Source organism: Pollicipes pollicipes, unplaced genomic scaffold, assembly GCF_011947565.3.
Source record: "Pollicipes pollicipes isolate AB1234 unplaced genomic scaffold, Ppol_2.1 Scaffold_5724;HRSCAF=6776_pilon_pilon_pilon, whole genome shotgun sequence".
NCBI lineage: Eukaryota > Metazoa > Arthropoda > Thecostraca > Pollicipedomorpha > Pollicipedidae > Pollicipes > Pollicipes pollicipes.
In genome coordinates, this window is record NW_023596746.1 from 13,794,889 (window position 1) to 13,818,391 (window position 23,503).

At 48.8% G+C, this 23,503-nt stretch overlaps 1 protein-coding gene across 4 annotated transcripts in view; it reads left to right on the forward strand.

Annotated features, from left to right (window-relative positions):
- LOC119103786 (cytosolic phospholipase A2) overlaps positions 1–23,503 on the forward strand; it is a 65,844-nt gene that overhangs the window by 16,436 nt on the left and 25,905 nt on the right. For all 4 annotated transcript variants that reach the window (XM_037227439.1, XM_037227442.1, XM_037227441.1 and 1 more), the window contains exons 2-4: positions 2,210–2,336; positions 5,002–5,114; positions 18,133–18,279. In XM_037227439.1, coding sequence (XP_037083334.1) covers positions 2,210–2,336; positions 5,002–5,114; positions 18,133–18,279 — 387 coding nt within the window. The remainder of the gene's footprint in view (positions 1–2,209; positions 2,337–5,001; positions 5,115–18,132; positions 18,280–23,503) is intronic.

Consider the following 23,503-nt stretch of genomic DNA (forward strand, 5'->3'; position numbering starts at 1 on the left):
CGACACCGCTGATGTAGCGATACCACTTGAAATACGAAAAATGTGGGATACTCCTTTAAATATCACGTTATCGTATCAGCTTGAACGATTCCACAGGAATTGTATTTGCTGATAGTCATGGCCTAATTTCGACCTGTCATAGGTCAGGCAACAGATCATGCACATAACAATTTTTATACTTAAAGGTCCGTTATTCAGTTGTCCAGAGCTATGCAAAGTTTGGCGCAGCGAAGCGGGGCCAAAACTTTGTCTTTAATCTAAAAGGATGGTTGCCTCCCCATAGAAGCACTTAATTGTCGTACATGGCTGTACACCTACCAACGCTAGAACGGTTACGCCGCAACGGTCAGAAATTATTTTGGAAAATCCTCGGAAGGGGAGGAATCAAATTGATCCCGACCCAATGCATAGGCGTAGGAACGTTTCAAAAAGTATGGGGGGGGGGCAAGCTCAGTGTGTACTTCAGGAACTTTTTCCGGAAATCGAGCCCGATGAGCGGGGGGGGGGGAGGGTTAGGGATGAAGGTTGTTATTGCTCTTTTTCAAATGTCATGCTGCTATGCTAGACATGCACCCAGAGCTGTTTCTCACTGGTGCGCAATCTTGCCTATTCGACTCATCTGTACTTTGGCAAATAAGGCTATCCAGCTTCCCTAGATCATTCGTCCATTTTAATAGTCTTTCCTGGCGAGGCAAAATTCCACGAACAGGTAGGCAGTTTGGGTCATTAAGAAAGCACCTGCCTCCACAGTGTAGATGCCGAAATATGGCCTGGACATAGCCTCGTGAGAGTTTTGAAAGGGGATCGATGGCTCATGGTGCGAAATATTTTTCATGTGCCTTCATTTCGCTGGCTGCTTTTCAAGAGATAAATAGGACTTGTCGCAGCATTTTAGGCGAAAACAAATTCGGAAGCCTGAAACTGCTAGAAACAACGGGAGAAGAGCCATAAAACTGGAGATTCTCCTTTAAGAATGAAGCCGCATAATAAGGCCCATCTCTCATATGTTCCTTATCCGGGCCCTGCTCCTGTCCGCCGTCGGTGGCCATTGCTCTAGCCCATATGTCTCCCGCATAACTGATTGCGAACTGATCGTATGGCTGCTTTGTTGCATACTTTTGGACCAGCGTGACTACTACATGGTGTATTAAACACGTGTTGGACACCTGCAACAGTATCTTTTTCCGGATTATCTTCCCTCACACCGCACCATCGCAGAAAAATAGCCCCGTGAAGCTGCCTGCCTTAGGTATGGATTGGCCCAACGGACACTTCACTGCCCATCATGCAACGTATACGACTTGATCTGCTTTTGTGTGTAGGCCGGGGCGAAGCAAGAGCCTTGCCAAGGAGGAACACAAGGTTGACAAAAGCCCATCTTATCGTGATCCCGGCCAAAATCCCCGGATATAGCTTACTTGTTAACAAGTGACACGGTTTTCTTCGTTTTATTGTTATTTTTACCTTGTAACCAGAACAGAAACCAGGAGCCATCGTGAGCTCAATTCTGTTTGCATTTTGAGGTCAATAAACTGCAGAAAAAGGCGTTGAACGGCTGCATGGAATAAATCATCGGCGCTCTTAGTTTACAATGGCTTACAAGGCGGTCTCTAAAAGGGCGCCTTCAAGTGCCGATCAGAAGAGATGCGTTCGTCGAGTGCTCGCTCCGTGGATCCGCCCCCGCGTGATTTCTATGCTACTTACACTAGATACTTTTTATAACTTACACAGAAACAACAAAAACATATGCTGCCTTTTATCAAAATACAGTGGGCTCAATCCAATCAGAAAAAATAAGTTAGGGAGGGGGTGTCGGGTCTTCAGGTTGGCCTCCTAATAATTTACCAAGCTGACACGGGGGAAAAATATATGTTTTCTCTCGCCTCCAAATATGGAACAGTTGCTGGCCTGATACGCCGGGATGGTGACGGGTGAGAACACCCAAAAGTCATCCCGTGCCAAGGGCTTTGGCCTGTGATGATATTCAGTTTTTTCACTATCTGAAGGAAGCATTCTTTGAAATAGCGAGGTTGTCACGTGTTTTGTTGGTAACCCGGCCAACTTCTTGCTCTGCAGCCATTTTAAAAGTCGATGTACCATCCGGCGGGGCATTCCCGCCAGCCCACAAGCCACCTTGGGCTCCTGGTGTTCTAGGGCGCACGGGTGTAGCGTGAGGCTCGACTGCTCAGCAATGTCTCGACTATTTCAGGCTCCAGACTAACGGAGCGTGTTCTTCAGAAGCATTCACCGACTTTCCGGCTGACCACTGAACCCCAGCTCAAGACAGCAGCTGGCATCATGTGTTCAAACTGGAACATCCTCTCCTCCATGGAAAGGTAATCTGATTGTGCCTTGAAGTAATGCATCTTATGTTATCTGTGGGTACTTTGTCTTGCTTTTCGCGTAGCAGGCTGTGGTGGCACTTGCATTAAAGCGCTTTAGGCGCGTTCTAACCTAGTATCAGATACCACTCCGACATATTTTTTTTTAAAGAGTGCTCCATAAGTTTAGATTAGATCGTGATCGAGCTTCTTTTCACACAGTGTAACGAATTAATATCCCCAACTTATCTATATCTCTAATCACGTAGGGAAATGTCACAATTTGCACAAAGCAATTGCACGATAACATGGAAATCACGCAATGCTATTAATGTTGCGTTTTTATATCTGAGCGTTAAGTCAGGGCTCAATTAGCATTAGAACACGTAAAAAGAAGAGCACGCAGAGGCTGTAGCCATTCATCTACCTGGATGGCCACGTCCCGCTTTAATGCCTAAGCTGTAAGCTGCCCCAGGGGCTTGTGCCACCACTGGGAGCAGATATCATAAGAAGGATTGGCATCTTTGCCTTTAAATTCGATGAGGGGGCACGCACTGGGCAAAAGCCATTCCTTCTTCGCAGCTGCTAGCTGCATCAGCTGAACGACAATCCGTGGATGTGCCCGGAATGCGAGGTTCGTGCGTGGTACCCAATTTTCCGGATGAGAATGTTTCAGAACGACAAGCACTGGGACGATAGATATCCACATCATGCGTCCTTGCCTTGCATTGCGTTGGTTTTCCTATTTGCGTGACGTAACTGAGTATGTGTATGCAACAACTGAAAGTTTGGAAATAGCCTTTTCTGGAAGGAGAACACATGGTGTTTGTTTTACTTGCGGTCCTTTAAAGGAAGCCAACTGCGGGGCACCTGTCTTTCTGTTAATAACGACTATATCTCCCGGTGTTGCAGCATTTTTCAGCAGCATTTACGTTGCCTGTTACCGACTGAAGCCGCAGGCCGAATGAGCCTTAGCATGAGCCCGCCGGAAGGCCTGTAGCTTTAGCGGTCTGAACTGAACCCGCCCGCCACTCGCCTTTTTGGCCAGCATACATCTTTGTACCCCCTGATGGCACCCTTGTAAAATTCTGAGGAACAGGTAGACAAATTTCCCTGTCATTCCATGCCACTCCCTGAAAAAACAGGATTTTATGTCGGCATTCTCGTCACGTACAACCGCCTCCTTCAAGATATCCCAGCAGCTGACTGTTCATCCGCTATCATTCCCTTCCCATGCACGCAAGTTTGCCAGCACTGTGGGTACCATAGTGTGTGTTCGTGTGTTTGCGCGTTTGTATTTGTTGTTTTCAACCTATTGGCTGCATCCTTGGTTGCATCCTTAATTGGGTACCTATTGAACCTGCGGGTTGCTTAACACGGGCTCGGGTGGGGGGGGGGGGGGCAAATTGACCCCCAAAGTTTTTCCAGAATGGTTTCCGAACGAAGCGGCGTAGCCACACCAAATTTTGCATAGCTGTAGACAATTAAATAGCGGATCATTTGGCATCACAAATTGAGACGTACCTTGTAGGGTCGCTGGCCTATGGCAGGTCAAAGTAGGCCATGGTTTCAGCGAAGGCAATTTCTAGGGAATCCTTCAATCAGATCCAACAACTGAGTGTTGGACGAAACCATGCATCTCTGAGATGCTTTCTTTGGCAACATAACAGTTGAATGAGCATATTGCATTGACCTAAGGTCAGGTATGAAAGTCACACCAAGGTCAAAACCAACCTGTTTTGTTACTCTCGGGCTTGCTGTATGGGACAGTTTCTTGCGCTCATTTCGAGTTTATTGATAGCAGGAACCGCATTTTACCGCGACCGCATATTCATGGACTTCTTAGAGGTCAGAATAGGTCATTGACCTAAAATGACCCAGGTCAAGATTTGTTTAGGAACGTACTGCCTAGCGTAATCTTTGTCGCTTAGTTAAATGCAAAACTCAAAGCAATCTTGTATTATTATGGTCACCTTGACCTTCAAAAGGTCGAGCAAGGTCACTGACCTTAAATGAGCATGTGACCTTTTGCTTAGAAACGGTTATCTAGGTTCTGCGGGCACTTTGGAGACCAACCTGTAACTTGACCTTGTTTGACATTTTTTGACCCGAAGGTCTTAACCTAGGAACCTGAAACTTTGACCTAAACGAGTTCACGTACAGGTCAACACACTCTGTAAATTTGGTGTTTCTAGATTTCTTAATTACCGAGATCTTGGGGGGTGTCAAATTCCCCCCCCCCCCCCCCACCCGAGCGAAGGGTATCTAGCCTGCCACCCGGGCGCGTGTTAAGCGAAATGAACTGCTAGATAAATGAATGAATATTTTAAAAGCTGTAACATATATTTTCAAAACTCTTAAATGGAGGCCGATTGAACAGATGGGGTGTTTCAGCAACATTGCAGCAGCTATTGTTTCTGCTGTTTAACCTTCCCGTACAATCTGCTTGGAAAGTGTAAACTTTTCCACTCGCAAAAAAGCTGCAGACTGCGAGTCGGGAACAGGTCAAGATCGGCAAGGCGTCGTAGTGGCATGAAGTCACGCCAACCAACGGGGAAAGAAAGAAAATTAAACTGAAAAGCTTTAAAATGAACACCTTCTTCCTGTCTGTATCCATATGTGACGGCGTGACCGCAAACCACATTCTCTCTCTGAGACCGTGACGACGATGTGCTTTCAGCCCGGACTTCGACCCGTTCCAAATATTCGAGGTGGACCATGACTCGTGCCAAGTACTACAAGTAACCGTTCTGCGTGGGGACAACATCACCATGGGCAGGGCCCGCGACATGTGTGAGTACAGTGTTATGTCATATATATATATATATATATATATATATATATATATATATACATATGTGTATAAAAGTTTTGTACTGGGATTTTTATTAGCGTATTTGTGCTTTATGTACATAGCTACAGCAAATTTGCCTGACCGGGCTATTGTTGACCTGAAATGACCTTCGCAACGTATATAAGTAATGATTAGGTGCATGCATTTTCCAACTATTTCACGTTTTGTGGACACTGGCCAGTACAATTTAGCACAGACAGAGCTCGGAATGCACCATGACGCGCCCGTTTTGCGCATTTTTTGTGTGCAGATCCTTGAAAACGGACCATTTGTAGTTTGGCTGGCAGGGCGCGGAGTTAGATTTCGCAGACACGGTGTAAACGGAATGGAGCTTAGCTAAACCGAATGTCAGTTTAATGAACTGAATATTTGAGAAATATAACCGAATTCCTGTTGGTGTGGGCATCAAACTTCTGTGCACCTCGAGGCCTGTGGCGTGAAGTTTTACAGTAGCGTCAGATACGTTTTAGAACAGTTAGTTTAGCATATCAGCTTGGCAGAACGAAGTCGCAGGTAGTAGGAACGCAGATGCCTGTTTTACACTGTTTGGCGTAAAACAACGAAAAACGCTGATGTTAATCTTCGAGAATGTTTCAAAGCAAACGTAAATAATCCAGGCAGACATCGATGGTGATTAAAGGTAGGAACGTAGTTTATATTTAGGCAGCGCAGCTTAGATGCTGTGCAGACGCGGCTGGCACGCCATTTGGATAGGGCAATGCCGACATTTGCGGCAAGCAGGAGCAAGGATTTAACGCAGCAGTGACATATAGCATAGTGAGAGCGTGTGGCCGAGTTTTTTGCAAGGGCGTGATTTTACGAGGCCCTTACTTCCATGGGAGGCGCTGGGGGGCAACCTCGTACTCTGAGAAAAAAGCGCCAAACCCGGGGAGAAGCCCGTTTTAGGGGGGAGAGGGTATCTGTTAAGTCCGCAAAGGAAGACTTAACGGATTAAGATTGCATTCCTGACAAGATGAAACATCTGCACAAAGCCACAAAGCCTAACGCACGTCCGACACCGTCATTCTTCAAGCAAAAAAAAAAACAAACAACAAAACACCGACTTCCTTCCAAGTTCGGAAAATGCTTGCTCAGCTGCCACCTAGGCAGCCAGCGCTCGTGATAAAACACGGCAGGTGACGCCATGATACTACATTTGCTCCTTCCTACGAATAGAAGAGATCACCCAACAACAAAGAAAAATAAAAACATACGTGTTCAAGGGTCGTCCTCAGCCCAGCACCTAACAGAGCAAGTCAAGCGGTACCTGCCCGACACATTTAGCCAAAGTCGCAAAGGGCTAGCGGACCCTACAGGTCGTCTAGACTGTCGTACGGCCTGGCGGTTCACAGCCTCCGCGGGCCAACTTCAGCCACTCGCGCACCGTTAGTCCACGGATCACACCCTGAGCACCGGGCCGCGCAAAGTCCACCGTAAAGTCCGACGGTTTCGCACCGTCGACCTGTTCGGGCACCGAGCACGCGTCCGGACGCGCCCCGTTGAACCCGGCCGCCGGCGCCGCTCGCGCCACGTGACCCCCAGCTCGAACAGGTCACCAGCCGGTGGAAGCCGTCCCCTGACGTTCAGGGCGACGCTCAGCTCCCCGGCGTGGGGTAACCGCGCAGCAGCTCCGTCAGACTGCGACCAGTCGTCGCCTGGACGTTGCCTCGGTAGTTCCGCAGGAGCCGCTGCGGAGGCTCCGCGCGATCCGCACCGTGGAAGCCGTGGCCGGTGGAAGACGTCCCCTGACGTTCAGGGCGACGCTCAGCTTCCTCGGCGTGGGGTAACCGCGCAGCAGCTCCGTTGGACTGCGACCAGTCGTCGCCTGGACGTTGCCTCGGTAGTTCCGCAGCAGCCGCTGCGGACGCTCCGCGCGATCCGCACCGTCCGCGTCCGTTGACTGCGGCGCCCCTGTGCTGGTGCGGTTCACCCGCTCCGCCGCTCCCGATCCTGTCGGGTGATGCGGGGCAACTTAACGTAACGAACACAGACACTATTTAGGGATTCCGCAAACCTGATAGACGTGAACTGAGTGTCATTATAGGACACTATTTCAAGCCGACGTCCGCCAGTTTTCCTTGCAGCGGTCGTGGAATGATCTCATCACCGTAGCGTTGTCCCTGCGGCGCCTGGGCCATGGGCCTGGCATCTGGGCGTCCCTGAGAGGGCGTGGTCCTCGTAGGCGCGTCATCTCACGGTGATTGACCATAAAAGTGTCAAAACTTTCAGGGCCCTGGCGGCATTTGCGCGAACTTCGAAAGTAGCGTGCTCACTTCTCCAGGCTTGTCGATGAGCTCAAAATCCCTAGAGCCCTGCCGGAACGGTCCCACTGCGCTGTCACCTGAAAGGTGGTTTGGAACGTGGGGCTGCACGGGCAAGGCCAGACAAACTTGCTTCTCCAAGCGAAAACAACGATGTCCGGAGGCAATGCAGCAGCAGAACTTGACGACATGGACCGTCCCTTTGCTTCCACCCCACTGACAACGCATAGATTTGAAACTCCCACAGCCTAAATTGGAACGAAGACCCAACGATGTCCGCCGTTCCCAGACATGGTGCGGGTAGACAGATCCCTTTTATCGCAAAATATCAAAGGAAGGCTAGCAGTGCTATCCCCGTCGCCAAAAATTTAATATTCGTGGAGAAAAATTTAGTTGATTCGTATCATATCACTGACCGCATAAATCACTAACGTGAGGTCACAAAACCTAGCGCACGTCCCACGCCGCCGCTGTGCAAGCGCAAAGAAAGCGTGAACTTCCTTCCAAGGATGGGCAATACCTCACGACGCTGCCACATAGCCAGCCAACGTTCGCTCGTTTAGGTAGCGATCGCACACTCGCTTAGGTAGCGGTCTTGTGTCATTAGAATACTTTGAGGATGCCTCTTGCGTTTCAAATTTCTTTGGCATTTCAGCCATCAGAGGTCGCTGCATAAGTCAACCGCTTGCGCTGGGATGGCCAAGAAAAGTCCACACCAAAGCCGTTTTAGACCCTCGTATGATCCATTTCAGGGCCTCGCATCATTTGCCAAGGGTAACTGCTCCCAAATTCCACGCTAGTCGCTCTAGTGACACACTGTTCTCCGCCACTTACACCGGGTCATATCTACTGCTTGTCCTTCTCGAGTGTTGCAGCGTGGATTCGGTCCGACGCACAACAGCAACAACGCAATGTGGTGTTAGCGCTCAAAGTCCCAAATCATGATCATCATCGGTAGATCCGTCTACAGATACGGTGCCGCGAATTAAACGCGTTATCTATACGTGGTCATTGCAACGTGGTTCGTTATAGCCTATTTCACGCGATTGTATGTTAACGTGCGCCCGGGTGGCCGGCTAGATAGCCTTCGCTCGGGTGGGGTCAATTTGACCCCCCTAAGATCTCGGGAACTAAGAAAGTTAGAGACACCAAACTTACAGAATGTGTTGACCTGTATGTGAACTCGCTTAGGTCAAAGTTTCAGGTTTCTAGGTCATGGCCTTTGGGTCAGATAAGGTCAAACAAGGTCAAGTTCCAGGTTGGTCTCCAGAGTGCCCCCAGAACGTAGATGACCGTTTCTAAGCAAAATACCACATTCTCATTTAAGATCAGTGACCTTTTTTAACCTTTTGAAGGTCATGGTGGCCAAAAATATGCAAGAGTGCTTTGAGTTTTGCATTTGACTAAGCGACAAAGATTACGCTAGGGTGGTATGATCCTAAAACAAAATGTTGACCTGCGTCATTTTAGATCAATGACCTATTCTGACCTCTAAGAAGTCCATGGAATATGTATAATGCGGTTCCTGTCATCAATAAACTCTAAATGAGCACCAGAAACTATCCCATACAACTGTTGTGCTGCCTAAGAAAGCATCTCAGATATGTATGGCTTCGTCTAACACCCCGTTGTTGGATCAGATTGCAGGATTCCCTAGAAATTGCCTTCGCTGGAACCATGGCCTGACTTTGACCTGCCATCGGTCAGCCACCCTACAAGGTACATCTCAATTTGTGATGCCAAATGATCTGCTATTTAACTGTCTACAGCTATACAAAATTTGGTGTGGCTACGCCGCGCGGTTCCGAAACCATTTTGGAAAAACCTTCGGGGGGAGGGGTCAATTTGACCCCCTACCCGAACGCGCGTTAAGGGAATTGTAGCACCACCATTGAGGAGAGTACTGCGGCAACTGTCTCCAGACCAGGAGCACTTGTCAAATTCATCCTCTTCTGAAATGCCTTGAGGTCGGTGGCGACGCTTCAGATTTAGCTGACAGGTTGGGGAGATGTAGGGGGGTTTGGGGGGAGCAAGTCAGTCGGAGTTGAGCTCTCCGATAACACAGGCACATCCTTGATTCTCTTGGTAACTAAAAGCTTATCGTACCCAGTCACCGGACGCCGGTGAAAAAAGTCACCCCGGCGATACCGAAGAGCGTTTGTGGAGTAACGCAGGACAGCGAGTGGAAGTATAAGATGTAGGACTGCGAACTAATCAACTGTTCAGTGCAGTTAGCATGAGCTTTGAACGTAGCTGTGCTTCTTGTGCAACCCACACCTCCTGTGGCATTAAAAACAACAAACATGCATCCTTGACCCTTGCCGCACCAGCCATCCCAATCTAAACAGCACAAATAAGCATACCCAGTGCACGAACTCCATAAGCCTGCGCCCACAGCCTTCATTTCGTCGTCGCTGAGACCGATCGTGCTCACTGGAGCTCATTTCCGTGCCCAGCCGACTCTGTCCCCAGAGATTAGCCTCCAGCTCGATACTGGCACCGTAGCCCGGGCCTCACTGCATACATGGCGACGGGCCGCATGCTGCACTGCATGCTGCACTGCATCTATTAGCCTCCAGCTCGATACTGGAACCGTAGGCCGGGACCTCACTGCATCCATGGCAACGGGCCGCATGCTGCACTGCATGCTACACTGCATACTGCACTGCATGCTGCACTGCATATTGCACTGCATGCTGCACTGCATACTGCACTGCATGCTGCACTGCATCCTATTAACCACCAGCTCGATACTGGAGCCGTAGCCCGGGCCTCACTGCATCCACTGGCGACGGGCCGCATGCTGCACTGCATACTGCACTGCACGCTGCACTGCATCCATCAACCCCCAGCTCGATACTGAAACCATAGCCCGGGCCTCACTGCATCCATGGCGACGGGCCGCATGGGGCCGCGGTGAGGATGCAAAGGTGGGCGGAATGACTGGTGTCGCTCCCAAGGCACTACGTCGCAATGACAAAATGTCGCTCCCGTGGCGCTATGCCGGAGCCGAGCACGCTTCGTGCAGCCAGGCGCGCCGCCTCGCGAGAGCGATGAGCCTTGGTCCGACACTGCCATGAATCAGACGGGCAATTAGGCCCGGGCGGGCTGGGCATGGTCTTGCTCACTTGCACCGGCAGACGAGGAGTCGGCAGGGCTCAGACAAGATCTGGCGGACGGAGAGCTGGCAGAGCCTCCACCCGGCGGCCGGGCTGACATGCATGCATGGTGGCCGCCCATATAAGCTGATTGGTATTGGGAGGTGAGGAAAACTTGTGCGTGGTCTTAAACAGGCATATGAATATAGCGCACGGCAATCGAAGAAGGTTTACTGTTGCGCTGAATGATTATTCGTCCGTTGGCAAGTTGCATCCCACGCTTCCTCCTGAGCAAGCATATGCGTATCGAAACAGTCGCCTTTGGAAACCGACATAAATTGGTGTTATGGATGTATTTGAATGCCCCTTGTGCGCCAATTAAGCACGAAAACATATGGCTAACACATAACGTTTTCGAACAGATTTACGTGGACAATGACAACCATTGTCCATTTTCTGCCTTGGGAGGAACAGGCCAAAGATAGTGGTGAACGTGGGACCATTGAGATTTTTAGCGTTGGTGACCGAGGCATTGAAATACGCGTTTGCGTGAATATTTGCAGCAGAGAATTCGGCTTTATGCCCGAGCTGTTTCCATGGGCCAGTATCCCTCGGCTCAGCAGGTTCTAGCATGCTTACACTCGGGACCGACCTCAAAAAGATGAAAAAGTCTCAAAATATGACATTGGCCGCCTCCGGTGGGACGCCAGCTTCACTTAGGTCAGACATTGCTGAGCTCATCTAAGATTTCGCAGGCGGTACATTCGCGCATAGCACACAATTGGCTCGACATTTATATCGTCTGGTTTCCAAAGTCTGGCAACAACCGATGAAACCCCCAAAACTGGACGGATTGGTGGTATATATTCGACATCCAAAACAGACGGATTGATGGTATATACCCGATCGACCGTGACCGATCGCGCACGCGTGCCCACGGCTCTGCCAGGACGGTTGTCCGTTCTTTCCTTCGTCAAGGCGGTGTTGGTGTCGTGCACATTTCGACTCTGGACTGCCGTGATCAGGACCCGGCTTAGATCCATGTTCCCGAGATCGACTGAACCGTTAGACATTGCGCGTTTGTCGTGCAGCGCAACGAGGCCTGACGCGGCGGGGCCTTGCACGGCAGGAAGCAGCCAATTGCGCTTCATCGCGACCCCGCGCGACAGACGTCCGACTATCACGTGCCATCCGGACTGTGCCTTGTGCGGTTCGTTCCCATGGAATCCGACTAAACAGCATCTTCACATTTCGAGTTTTGTCATCAGTGGTGAGCTGAACGGAATATTCCTATTCTAACCACTTAATTGCATATTGTACGCTAACTACGCTTATCATGCTAGAGTCCACGACTCCGTATCAAGTCGTATAATCACTTCATCATAATCACTTCGTCAATTTTCTGGAACCTTTGGCAATGCGGCAATTGCCAACGTTTTGGGGTTCCAAGTGACGTGAGGCCATATGGGATACATTTTTAAGTGTGGCTTTACATCTGATTGCGTTGCCGTTCGTTGTCGGGTGCTCAGGTGCCGTTTGTTGCGTGCCTGTTCGTTTGTTTGTTGTGTCCTGCAATGTTGCGAGTTAACGCGTGTCTTGTTTATTACGTCTTACAATGTTGTGCGTTAATGCTTCGATCACCACGAACGAATCATAATGGCCTGTACTGCGTGATTATTGTCTAGACGTTTGCAGGCAGATTTGGTAGTCACAGGCAGATTCTTCGGGGTTAGGTGGAAATACATGACTAGTTTTCCTTTTTCATAAAAACAGCAATGCTGTGCACTTCACTGTCGACCACCTATTTAAAGAGAATGTTCCACCTTTACGTGGGGGTTTGCACTGAAATAGCCATCTTGAAGACCTTTTGATGCAGTTCACGACCAACCCCCTTTTAAGACCCAAAACTCTCCAGTTCCTGAGTTATACGCCCGCAAAAGTGCGAAAAGGTTTATTGGGAGACTGCTTCAAAGTCACCTTGACATTGATGTCATCATAGAAACGTCATACGATTGCCACTATGTTACGGGCTGTTTTCTGCTTATGGCCAAAACAGCATGGCCGCTGATACATTTGCAAGAGCGATGATCAGGCACGTATGATACAGCCCGCGGAAGGTGACTATACTCTGTTTATCGTCAGAAAGAACGGAATTAAAGTACTGCCAACGATTTTGCATGTTTTTTTGCGCGTGGGTCATTATTCGAGTGTGCTGTAGCCCAAAAATTACCGGCATCATGACCGGCATCACTTTGGTGTTGCGGTAATATTTTACGCAGTGAGAAGTTTTTATATATTTTTACTTGTATATTTCATTGTCTTTTTATATCTTTTATATGTTTTAGTACCTACTTACCAATTAACGAAAAATCTAATCTAGCGTCTGGAAGGATTCTTGGGGCACAAAGTAGGGAAATTGTTTATAATGTGTATCAACATTTTGTCGAAGACCGGGACATGATGTTGAAGGCGAGAGACGACGATACCGTCAGGGAGAGTCCATTGTTAAGAACAGCAGCTGTAACGGGCGTTGGGAAGACTACAGTCTACCGCATACAACGTGAAGCCCAGAACAGTGCCAGACTGAAGTCGCTAAGCCGATCCCGACCAGCTGCAGCAAGACCAAGGGTGGATCTAGATCCGTTCGATGTTTGCGCGGTGAGGAGAATGGTACACCAAATGTACATCGACGGAAAACATGTTACTCTGGACACCATCACGAATGTTCTTCACGAACAGCTCGGCGTCACCATGTCTAGATCCACCGCAAGAAAACACCTACTCGCGAACGGATTTAAGTACCGAAGGATCGACAAGCGCAAGATCCTGATCGAGAAACCTCATATGCAGCAACGAGATGCCAGTCCTTGCGGGAGATGAGGAGGCTGCGTAGAGAAGTTCCCGATAGCAAAATCATTTATACCGATGAGACATGGCATAATCAGTACGATATGGAGGACTTGGCGTGGCTGGACGGTAGTCAAATCAACGAACGGAAGAACGCCACTGGAAAAGGAAAACGTATTATCATAGTCCATGCCGGCTATTCAGAAGGATTTATACCGGGCACACTTCTCCACCTCAGGACCGATGGCAAGAACGCCGACTACCATACGTCGATGAGCGCCGACTGCTACGAGAAGTGGTTCACCGAGTGCCTGCTTCCAAACGTGCCAGAGCACTCTGTGATCATCATAGATAATGCCTCATATCATTCCCGTTTGTGCCAAAAAATGCCAACTTCTAGCTGGCGTCAAGCGGAAATCCAGGAGTGGTTGCAGCAGGCAGGTGTGACCATCGACGAAGACATGCGGAAGGTGGAGCTGCTGGAGCTAGTCAAGTCCCAGAACCGGAAGAAGGAATATTTTCTGGACAACCTTGATAGAGATCATGGTCATCGGATCGTTCGCCTGCCGCCGTATCACTGCGACTTGAACCCGATAGAGTAAGTGTGGGCACAGATGAAGTGCGTGATAAGACGGGGGAACTTGACAGGCCGGATGGAGGAGGTGGAACGGCTGGTGGAGGCAGGTGTCGCAGCTGTCTCTCCAGAGGACTGGAGTAAGTGCTGCGAGCACGTCAAAAGGCTGGAGCAGCAGTACTGGACGAATGGCGGGCTGCTAGAAGATCTCCCACCGGTTGTCGTAACAACCGATGATAGCAGCGACTCGGCACCGACTCCGGCAGCGACAACGATGAGTGAGAACAGTATGACACATCGATCATGAGAAGTGTTTCCGTTTCGTTCTTTTCAACTGACTTCGTAGCGTTTACGTGGATGTGGCATGTAGTTACGTGTGGGGTGTTTGAGCTGGGTGTATTGTGCATAAATCTGCAGCTGAATGTTCAGCGTTTTGTTGAATACCTTCAATAAAACTGAGCGAATTAATTTTCTGTGTTTGGGATTTTCCCATGTTATTCATGAAACAGCACCAGTTTGGAGCAATTACCGAATGAAAGGATAGCACAACTCGCCTCAAAGGTAGGCAATGAATTTAGAACGTAAAAATAATTGCCAACTAAAATAACCCCAGTGCCGATATATATATATATATATATATATATATATATATATATATATATATATATTTCGACCAACCATATGAACATGAAGTTGCTGCAAGCAATACAAACATCCAAAACTGCTATTGTTTCGAGAGATCCGCAGCGCTGTCCTGCAGGCCTTCCGACCAATTTTGTTGAGTGAAAAAATTTCGGCGTGATGCTCGTGACGAATTGATTGACCAGCTTTAATTCTGTTCTTTCTTACGATAAACACAGCATAGCTGTTAGTAAGATTTCGCTACTGAATGCGTATCGCGAACGCAAGCGTGAGCACTTTCGGGTTGTGCGACATTCGTTGCCAACAGGCGTTTTTCCTTATGTCTAGGCCATAGTTCAATGTTATGACAAGAGAACGCCACTGTCTACAAAAAATACAGCACCAAAACAAGGACGGCACTGTACTGAATGTTCAAAAAGAAGACGCGACGCCAGATCTATCTTTTTTCTCCTGCTGGCGTTTTTTTTCTTCTTCTACTGACGTAATTCTTACAGACAGTTCGGTTAGCGCCGTGTGCACCGGAGCAAAGTACCTTGCATGTGCTGATGGGCTAGTAATACATTATACAATTAGGGAAATATTACAGTAATTTTAGTTATGTTTTACTACATATTTTACACCCATCGTAGGACAAATTCAAACCTTGACCAAAAACATTGTGTCTGACAAGTGCATCCTCTTGTGTTCTGTTACTATACACTTGTGTGGGGACTTTATTTTGAAGGGAGCTCGTGGTGAAATGCGGTGTTATATTCGAAATCCTGTGCCGAAATTGCAAGAAACCTGCAATTTGATAGTCTTGTGAGTTGGTTCAAGCATGGGATCATTGGCATTAGAGTGCGAATCAGGCGTTTGAAATGGGTGTGATCAATGGTGGTGCGTGTCAGTGACTTGTATTGATCTTGATGTTATGGGGAGTGTGAATGCGAGATTTATACTTAGATCAGACAGTAGTTTTAGCCATATTCCTCGGACAAAAACCAGGAGAATAGAGATATAGTTGGGTTGATATTTCGGCAGCATGCCTTTATCGAAACAATAGCTGAAGTGAAGTTTTCTTGGGCTATTGTTTCGATAAAAGCATATTGCCGAAACATCGACCCAACTATATTCCATTTTCCTGTTTTTTTCCGAGGAATATGGCTAGTACTACTGTCTTATCTATGTGAATAATGTTACTCGCTAATGCAATGAACAACTTACGAGATTTATACTTTTGAGAGAGAACATCGTTTTGTTTTTCATTTTTAAATGGCTCCCAATAAAATGTGATGTATTAATCTATCTCTCTCTTAAGGTTTGTGTTTGAAAATGACGAGGTCAGCAAATGTCAGCAAGCTAAAGGAAACGCTAGCACCAGTGCTGCAGGGTCGCTCAAAGGCGATTTGCTACTTCATTATGATCTTGCCAACATTTTGAACCTATTGAGGTATTACAGTATGCAATTAATCCATTGCGTGCCATTATATGAGCAATTCATTTAGGCAGTAGGGACAGGTCAGTACAGCTCATTTATGCACGCGCTTGGTATAAGCTTGCATGACACAGCTGTGCAAAGTTGTCTTTTACTGAAGACTTCTGAAAATATAGAGCTGTATTATTATGGGTGCACATACTGTCTTAACAAATTTTGTGTGCGGGCAAGCATGGCTTGTGAGTCATCATTGCCATAGTCACTGCAACTTGTGTGAGATGCTGGGTGCTGAGAAAGGTGGAGAAGCATTGCTGTTGGCTTCTTGGAGAGCGCTTAATATTTTTATCATGAGCCTTGTGTGCACCGGCAACTTCTTCACTTCCTTGCATTTCTCCCATCTAAACATAACTACATGCACTTGTCATGTCTCTAGCATTGGGCAAGGTCAGCAAGTTTGTAGTATCATTTAACTACATGCATTTTATTGTTAAACATGTGTTATTTCCCGTGTGAACAATATTTTATTTTTGGGTGAAGCAGCCTAATGGCTGTAGTGTGTTGCATGGCTGTGGAAGCAGTAGACGTGCTTGCATCTTTGTTATCTATGTTTTGTGGATTCCCAGAACAGGTTGGGCAAGTGGAGTCACTTGTTGGTTGTGTGCTTTGCTGAAAGTGATTTGTGTAATGCATCATTTGTTTTTGGTCAATCATGCGTCATATGCGAAGCTAATACAGGAATGCACGCTTAACCCATCTTTTCATGATGCAATTTATTATGAGATCAGCGGGGATTGCAGTGCAAAAACGTTGCCATTGTTCATTATGCTCAGCACTGAGGTAGTGCCACGATGACACTGTTGACCAGTGCCATACACAATGTACCGCATTGGTTGACTAATCTATGTCAAGCCTATGAGATAACAGCTTATTTTATGAATGACTGGAAACAACTGGCTTAAGAACGTCAGAGGACTATCACCAGCGGGAATGCTGTTGCGCAAGGATGGTTATATCAGGGTTGACTAATAATTGCATAAAAAATCCTAAGCAAAAAAACATTCTTGGTTGCTCAACCTTACCATCCTTACCATACAAATGGCAATGCTTTGGCGATGAATTCATAGCAATATTACAGATTTTGTTAATTTTTGCATGCAGCTGCATTTCTAGTGACAAATGATCAAGAAAGTAATTCCAGTGTACATCACATGACATCAATGTCAGGACTACCGCACTGCAGGCAAAGATAAGTCGACAATACGGTATTGACATCCTCAACAGTCCTTGGCAGGTTTCGGCAAGAGATTCATGTCGCTGTATGATGGTCTTCACGGCATATCGTGCCTTGATATGAATAATCTGTCCTAAAAGCTGGCGATCGCTACGTTACGTATGTCAAACAGCCCGCCAAAGCTTCTCTTACGACCAGTACCAAGGCAAAAAAATCCACAAACAAGCCATTCATTTATCCGCCGCGTAACACAGCGCCCACGACGAGAATGACCGGTTGGCGCCAGCTTCCGTGCGTTTCGAGGTATTCTTTAGGTCTGGCTGCCAGATGCTGCCAGGTATTGCTGTCGTCGCAAAATCATTCCATGACGCCATCAATTAATGACGTAATGGGGTACATTTTTACAAACCTTGAAATTTTGCTACTTACGGTCGTTTTTGAACCTTGAAAGCTTACCAATAGTTACAAGTAAGCTTTACCCACAATATCTGATGCTTATCTCAATATCTTCAAATGTGGAACCTGCCCTTTAACGCGGAGGACAACGTATTTTCTCTTCTAGCACAAATGCTTTAGCTGTGCCATATTCCTGCCAAATTTCTGAATACCTGGTGTGGGCAGTTTCGCTGGGGGAAGGGAGGGGGATGGCCACCGTGACCTCCACCCTATGGCAGCGTCCCTTATTATGCAATCATCAGACCCATCTATTGCCTGGGAATTGGGCTATTTCGCTCCGGCGTTTTTTCGCCCATTTGTCACACCACGTTGTCCCACCGTGTTTTCCGTCTCCCCGTGGTCTCTCCTCTCCCCTCTCACTTATTCTCCCCTCATCCCCACTTGTATCCTCAATTTGCTCGTCGAGTATGACCGTGACTTTGCGTCGGTTACAGTGGACACGCCCGACCCGTATGTGGTGCTGTCTGTACCGGGTACCAACGGCGGATCGCAGCGCACGCGGTGTGTCGACAACTGCACCGATCCCGTCTGGAACCAGGAGTTCCAGTTCCTGTACGACGCCGAGACCAACAGGGTACTAGGTGAGCTCTCCTACAGTCGCCAACTGCAGCGGCCTGCTGTGGCTCCCAGGGGTCCAGCAATAGCTCGTAATTTCGGCATTCCAGTGCATGCTGCCAACGATATAAGCATTGGGTCTCGAAGAGGATGACCCTTTTGGAAGCCACTGCAAAAATACTTTGCGATAAATTTGACTAAGTAGCTATCACCGCACATGAGGCTGTAATGTTCGCATGAGTCATTCAAGCCTTCCATTTCCATGGTACATTTCAACTACAAAGAGCTCGCCAGAACTGTATGTAAAGTCATTTCACCTCAACTACATCGGAGGTGGGTGTAAGTCTGGCTCAAGGGTCAAGGGTCAAGGGGTAAGTCTGGCTCAAGAGTAAGACGACCGGCGACTGGCCAGTCCCATCGATGCGCTGGCTGGTGGCCGGCCATGCAGGTCCGCTCAGCACCCCTCGCAAGGGGTGTGCACGAAGACAGTCACAGGGTTCTGCGGGATGTCATCTGATTCAGATGCTCAAGCCGAAATCGCTTATTTAAACCATTGGTTAAGATTTTCACAAACATAGAGCTAAAAAGCTAACAGCGTGTGGAAATATCAAGCAATGGATTTAATAACCGAATTAAGCTTGAGAAGATGAATCAAATGATATAACAAACGCAAAATGACTAAAAACGACCGTATGAGCTTTTACCTTTGGACGGCAGCAGCGTTGCAGTCTCCGTAGGCCGAGTGACACCTTACCTTTTTGCTGGTAAGGGGCTCGATGGGTAGAACGCTAAACGAAAACATTATCGTTCCCGGCTGAGGGCTGAACGGCCACTCCATCCCAGCGCGCGGTGGCCTCCGACTGTCATTCTGGCAACACGGGAGCGGGATCTCCTGGTCGACCCGAAGGCCCTTAAAGGGATGCATCATGCAGCGTTCCCCTTCCTGTCGCGGAAGAGCCAGCCACCCTGGCCAAAATTGATATAGGAGCTTTTACCGATGCAACAAAATTCCTTGTCGCCCGCAGCGTGAGGTCAAATAATTCGCACATGTACTCCAGTTCGGCTTAACGGACCCCTTAGCTGAAATGGGATGAAGAGCACTCCTTTCAGTACTGGGGTCCTGATTGAAACAGGGCCCTTCCATTGCCTCATTTCGGACTGGTACCATAGGCTCTCATATCTGATATTCTTGTTAGAGGGCCCGACCAAGGCCAGAGGCTCGCTGACATCCGGAGTCTAGTTGCTGCCCCTGTTTAGCAACTGTTCCCCTGGACGACTCGGGTCCTCTTGCCGATTTGATCCCTAGCGACGCTTCATACACCTGTTTTCCGCCTTTGGGTCCCTCGAACACGGCTCACGGTGGACCCAGGGGTACTTGCTGAGACAGGGCCCTCTGTTCGTCGCTGTGGGTCCCTGAATGATAAGGGACCCTTTCGTTATTTTAGAGACCCCGACTAATGCAAATCGCAAGCCCTGGCCTTGTTCTTGTTCGGGAAATGGACCCCCAGGTCTCAGACCGGCACGGAGACAACTGTTTGGCGTTGAATTAGATTTGATGTAAGCTAAATGTATTCAATGCATTTGAAACATTCAATAAAACCACGGTTAGGCCTTATTTAAAACATTTCAGGTCACTGTGTGATCAGCTTAGCGCCGATGCGACTACCGGGCTGGCACCCGGTATACCAAAGCTGGACGATGAGTCAGTCCCTCGCTTAGCCTCCAGGGTGATGGGTCCCTATTTGGACGGGCTCACCGCTCCTTCAGCTGTGCCTACCGCCCGCAGCTTCCCAATGCTGCGCACGTGCTTTAGGCAGCACCCCTTCCAGTACAGAGACGTCGTCTCCGTCGCTTCTGCGCCCTCGCCTCCCGCCTGCCGGAGTGAGCTCTACAAAAAGCCCTACCTCGCGGCACTCAGAGGCCTGGAGGTAGACAGCACGCCTATTGGGGCAGTGAAGCCCCTCAGCACATGGAGAACGTCCGGCGTGACGTGTGCTTACGCCTTACGGTCTCCACGGCCGGCGGACTCCGGAGACTCGGCCTGACCGGCCTGTCCGACGACTTGGTCCCTTGTCGCCCTTCCTATACGCGTCGATGGCAAAATTCCTAACTGTACCGAAAGCAATTGCGTATATATATATATATATATATATATATATACATATATATGTATATATATATATGCTACCTATTTGTAAATTCGGAGGAGGCTCCCACATCTTACTAAATTTTGCATTTTGAAGTTATGTGGTAAGATGCCTAAGGCGCAATGAATTCTTGGGCCAGAGCACATGCCTAATAGTCTCATTTTGAGGCCAACTACCGCACTGGTCACTATCTGTAAATATATATTTGAGCAGGAATTTCTTTAGAAATAGGTTCTCTTTATCGTATCTGTCGTGCATGCAGTGAAAAAGACTGTGCATTACCAATGACGAGGTGGTCCCAATAAACCGCGCCCTGGAGTGTGTGTTCTGGCATGGCTATCGCGTTTTGCCTGTGGTGGTCGCCCCACGTCGTGCTCGAGACGAGTTATACTGCCCTCCAGCAGACGGGACGGCAGTGACGCTGCACCTTTGTCGCCGGGCGGGCGGAGCTATCACGTGAGCGTGCACCGTTAGGCACCGGTCAATAACCTGTTGAGCGCGGTGACGGGTTATTGCTTTCTGCGTAACCAGGTTAAGTCAGCGGACGGAATAAGGACAAAGAGAGAGAGAGAGAGAGAGAGAGAGAGAGAGAGAGAGAGAGAGAGAGAGAGAGAGAGAGAGAGAGAGAGAGAGAGAGAGAGAGAGAGAGAGAGAGAGGGAGAGAGAGAGAGAGAGAGAGAGAGAGAGAAGAGAGAGAGAGAGAGAGAGAGAGAGAAGAGAGAGAGAGAGAGAGAGAGAGAGAGAGAGAGAGAGAGAGAGAGACAGACAGACAGAGAGACAGAGAGACAGAGAGACAGAGAGACAGAGACGGAGACGGAGACGGAGACGGAGACGGAGACGGAGACGGAGACAGAGACAGAGACAGAGACAGACGGAGACGGAGACGGAGACGGAGACGGAGACGGAGACAGAGACAGAGACAGAGACAGAGACAGAGACAGAGACAGAGAAACATTGACACACCGAAAAAGTTTTGATTTTCACTTTTAGGAGCTGTGGCATTCCCTTCGAACTGTAATGAATGGTTAAAGAGGCTTATTATACTGCAGTGGCTTACGCCCATTTTTGCACTGATACGGCGTGTCCGTCTGCCCATCCGTCTTTCGCAGACTAGCTGTGACCAAATTAGCGATCCGCCGGCGAGAGAATGGGCCAAAGCGTCATTAATTAGCACACATAATGTTTAACTATGTTGTCACTGGGGTGCAGTCTGCTCAACTTCAGGAGAGAGAAAAGTATAAACTTTAGGAATTAACGAGGAAAGAAGTTATGTCGCTATGTTCTCTGCCCTGGTTTACCTTCCCTGCCCACGGCTACGGGCAACCACACCTAGGTTGCATTGAAGTGGCACCCCGCGATCTCCTGGCAAACACATAGAAAGTTCTGCGCTCATTGACAACCATCGCAGTAGCTTTTCGTAACTTCGGGGTTGGTTGAGCTTTGCAGAGGCAGGGAGGCCGGAGGTGGTGAACGCCGGCCGGCTGTTTGCCTAACGGCATGGCGGCACACAGCGTCGCCGAACTAGCGAACAGGTGCGGCGGTACCAAGACCGTCGGCCGGCGGCGCCGGGCAGCCGCTCCCGCACTCGCATCATGCATTCTGCTCAGCGCTGCCATCAGCCGGTATCGCTCACGGTGGCACCAGTCATAGATTTGGAGACCGTATCGGATATATGATGGAGAACAGCCCTTCTTATTACGCTACATCAAGCCGAGCCCATGGCCCACTACCTTATTTCATCCAAAAGCTGGCAGCCGATCGGGCCTTCGCCGCCGTCAGTGCCGATCGTCAGGTAAAACATCATTCTGCCACGAACCATAGGCATCTCGGGATCTCATGCAGGGCTATGATTTACAAGACCCCCATGGTTTCGTCACATTCCAAATCTCCACTGTTGATTGAGCCCTTGCCACGCGGCTCGCGCTCACCAGCGTCGGCTGCGCCAACGCACAGTGACAGCCTGAGCGTGCGCCCGGGGAGGGAAGGTCCAGAGGCGTTGTGCGCGCGGCCACAGCGGGATCGACTGGGGACGTGGCGCGCGCAACTACAGTGAAATCGGTACGAAAGCGTTCTGGGGCGCCGCCGCATGCATTTTGATGAAGGCGGATCGAGCAGTGGGAGCGAGCCATTGGCAGGCACAGCGATCAGACGCCTCTCCGTACGTGTATGGGTGGCGTGGCGATCAGACGCCTTCTAGTGTAACTCACAAGCATTTGGCTGGGGTATCGATCAGACACCTTCTAGTGTAACTAGCAAGCATATGGCTCGCTGGCAAGAAAAGAGGCCAGATCCCGAAGGACCACTCCACCAAATTGCTACACCACCAAGCTGCCACATTGCGGTGAGCGAGATGCGCTGGCCCGTGAGTTCAGGGAGGTGTCTAAAACCCGAGATCGACCAACATGCACGGCAGGATGAACATTTGTTCGTCGCTAAGTCGCGCGACGAGATAGAAAGGAGGTGATTCTGTTGCTAAGCTGCCACCCAGTGTAACTCCCTCTCCGTGACCTGACACGACACGCTCGTGCGAGGTTTGGCCGTGCACTAAGGCGCCACCCACTAGTTCGACGTCCACTCTGGGCACGGAATGGTCCGAGCCGTGTATGCATGCGCAGGCGTGTGTACTTGTGTGTATGCTTTTGAGCTGCCTGCGTGCGTGTGAGCGTGCGTGTATATATATATATATATATATATATATATATATACACACACACACACACACACACACACACACACACACACACACACACACACACACACACACACACACACACACACACACACACACACACACACACACACACACACACACACACACACACACACACACACACACACACACACACACACACACACACACACACACACACTATATATATATATATATATATATATATATATATATGTAAATAACGTAAAATATAATAAATATAAATAAATAAAATAACCCAAAACGTAAAGAACAGTCAAAACGGTCAATTTCACCTTTTCAACTCGCGTGCGCGTGCCACCTGCCATTTGCACCACCGATTTGATGTCATACGCTGGCCGATGTGATTGTATATCTTGCTGTGCAAGTTCCGTGCCGTTGCGTCTCGTCGTT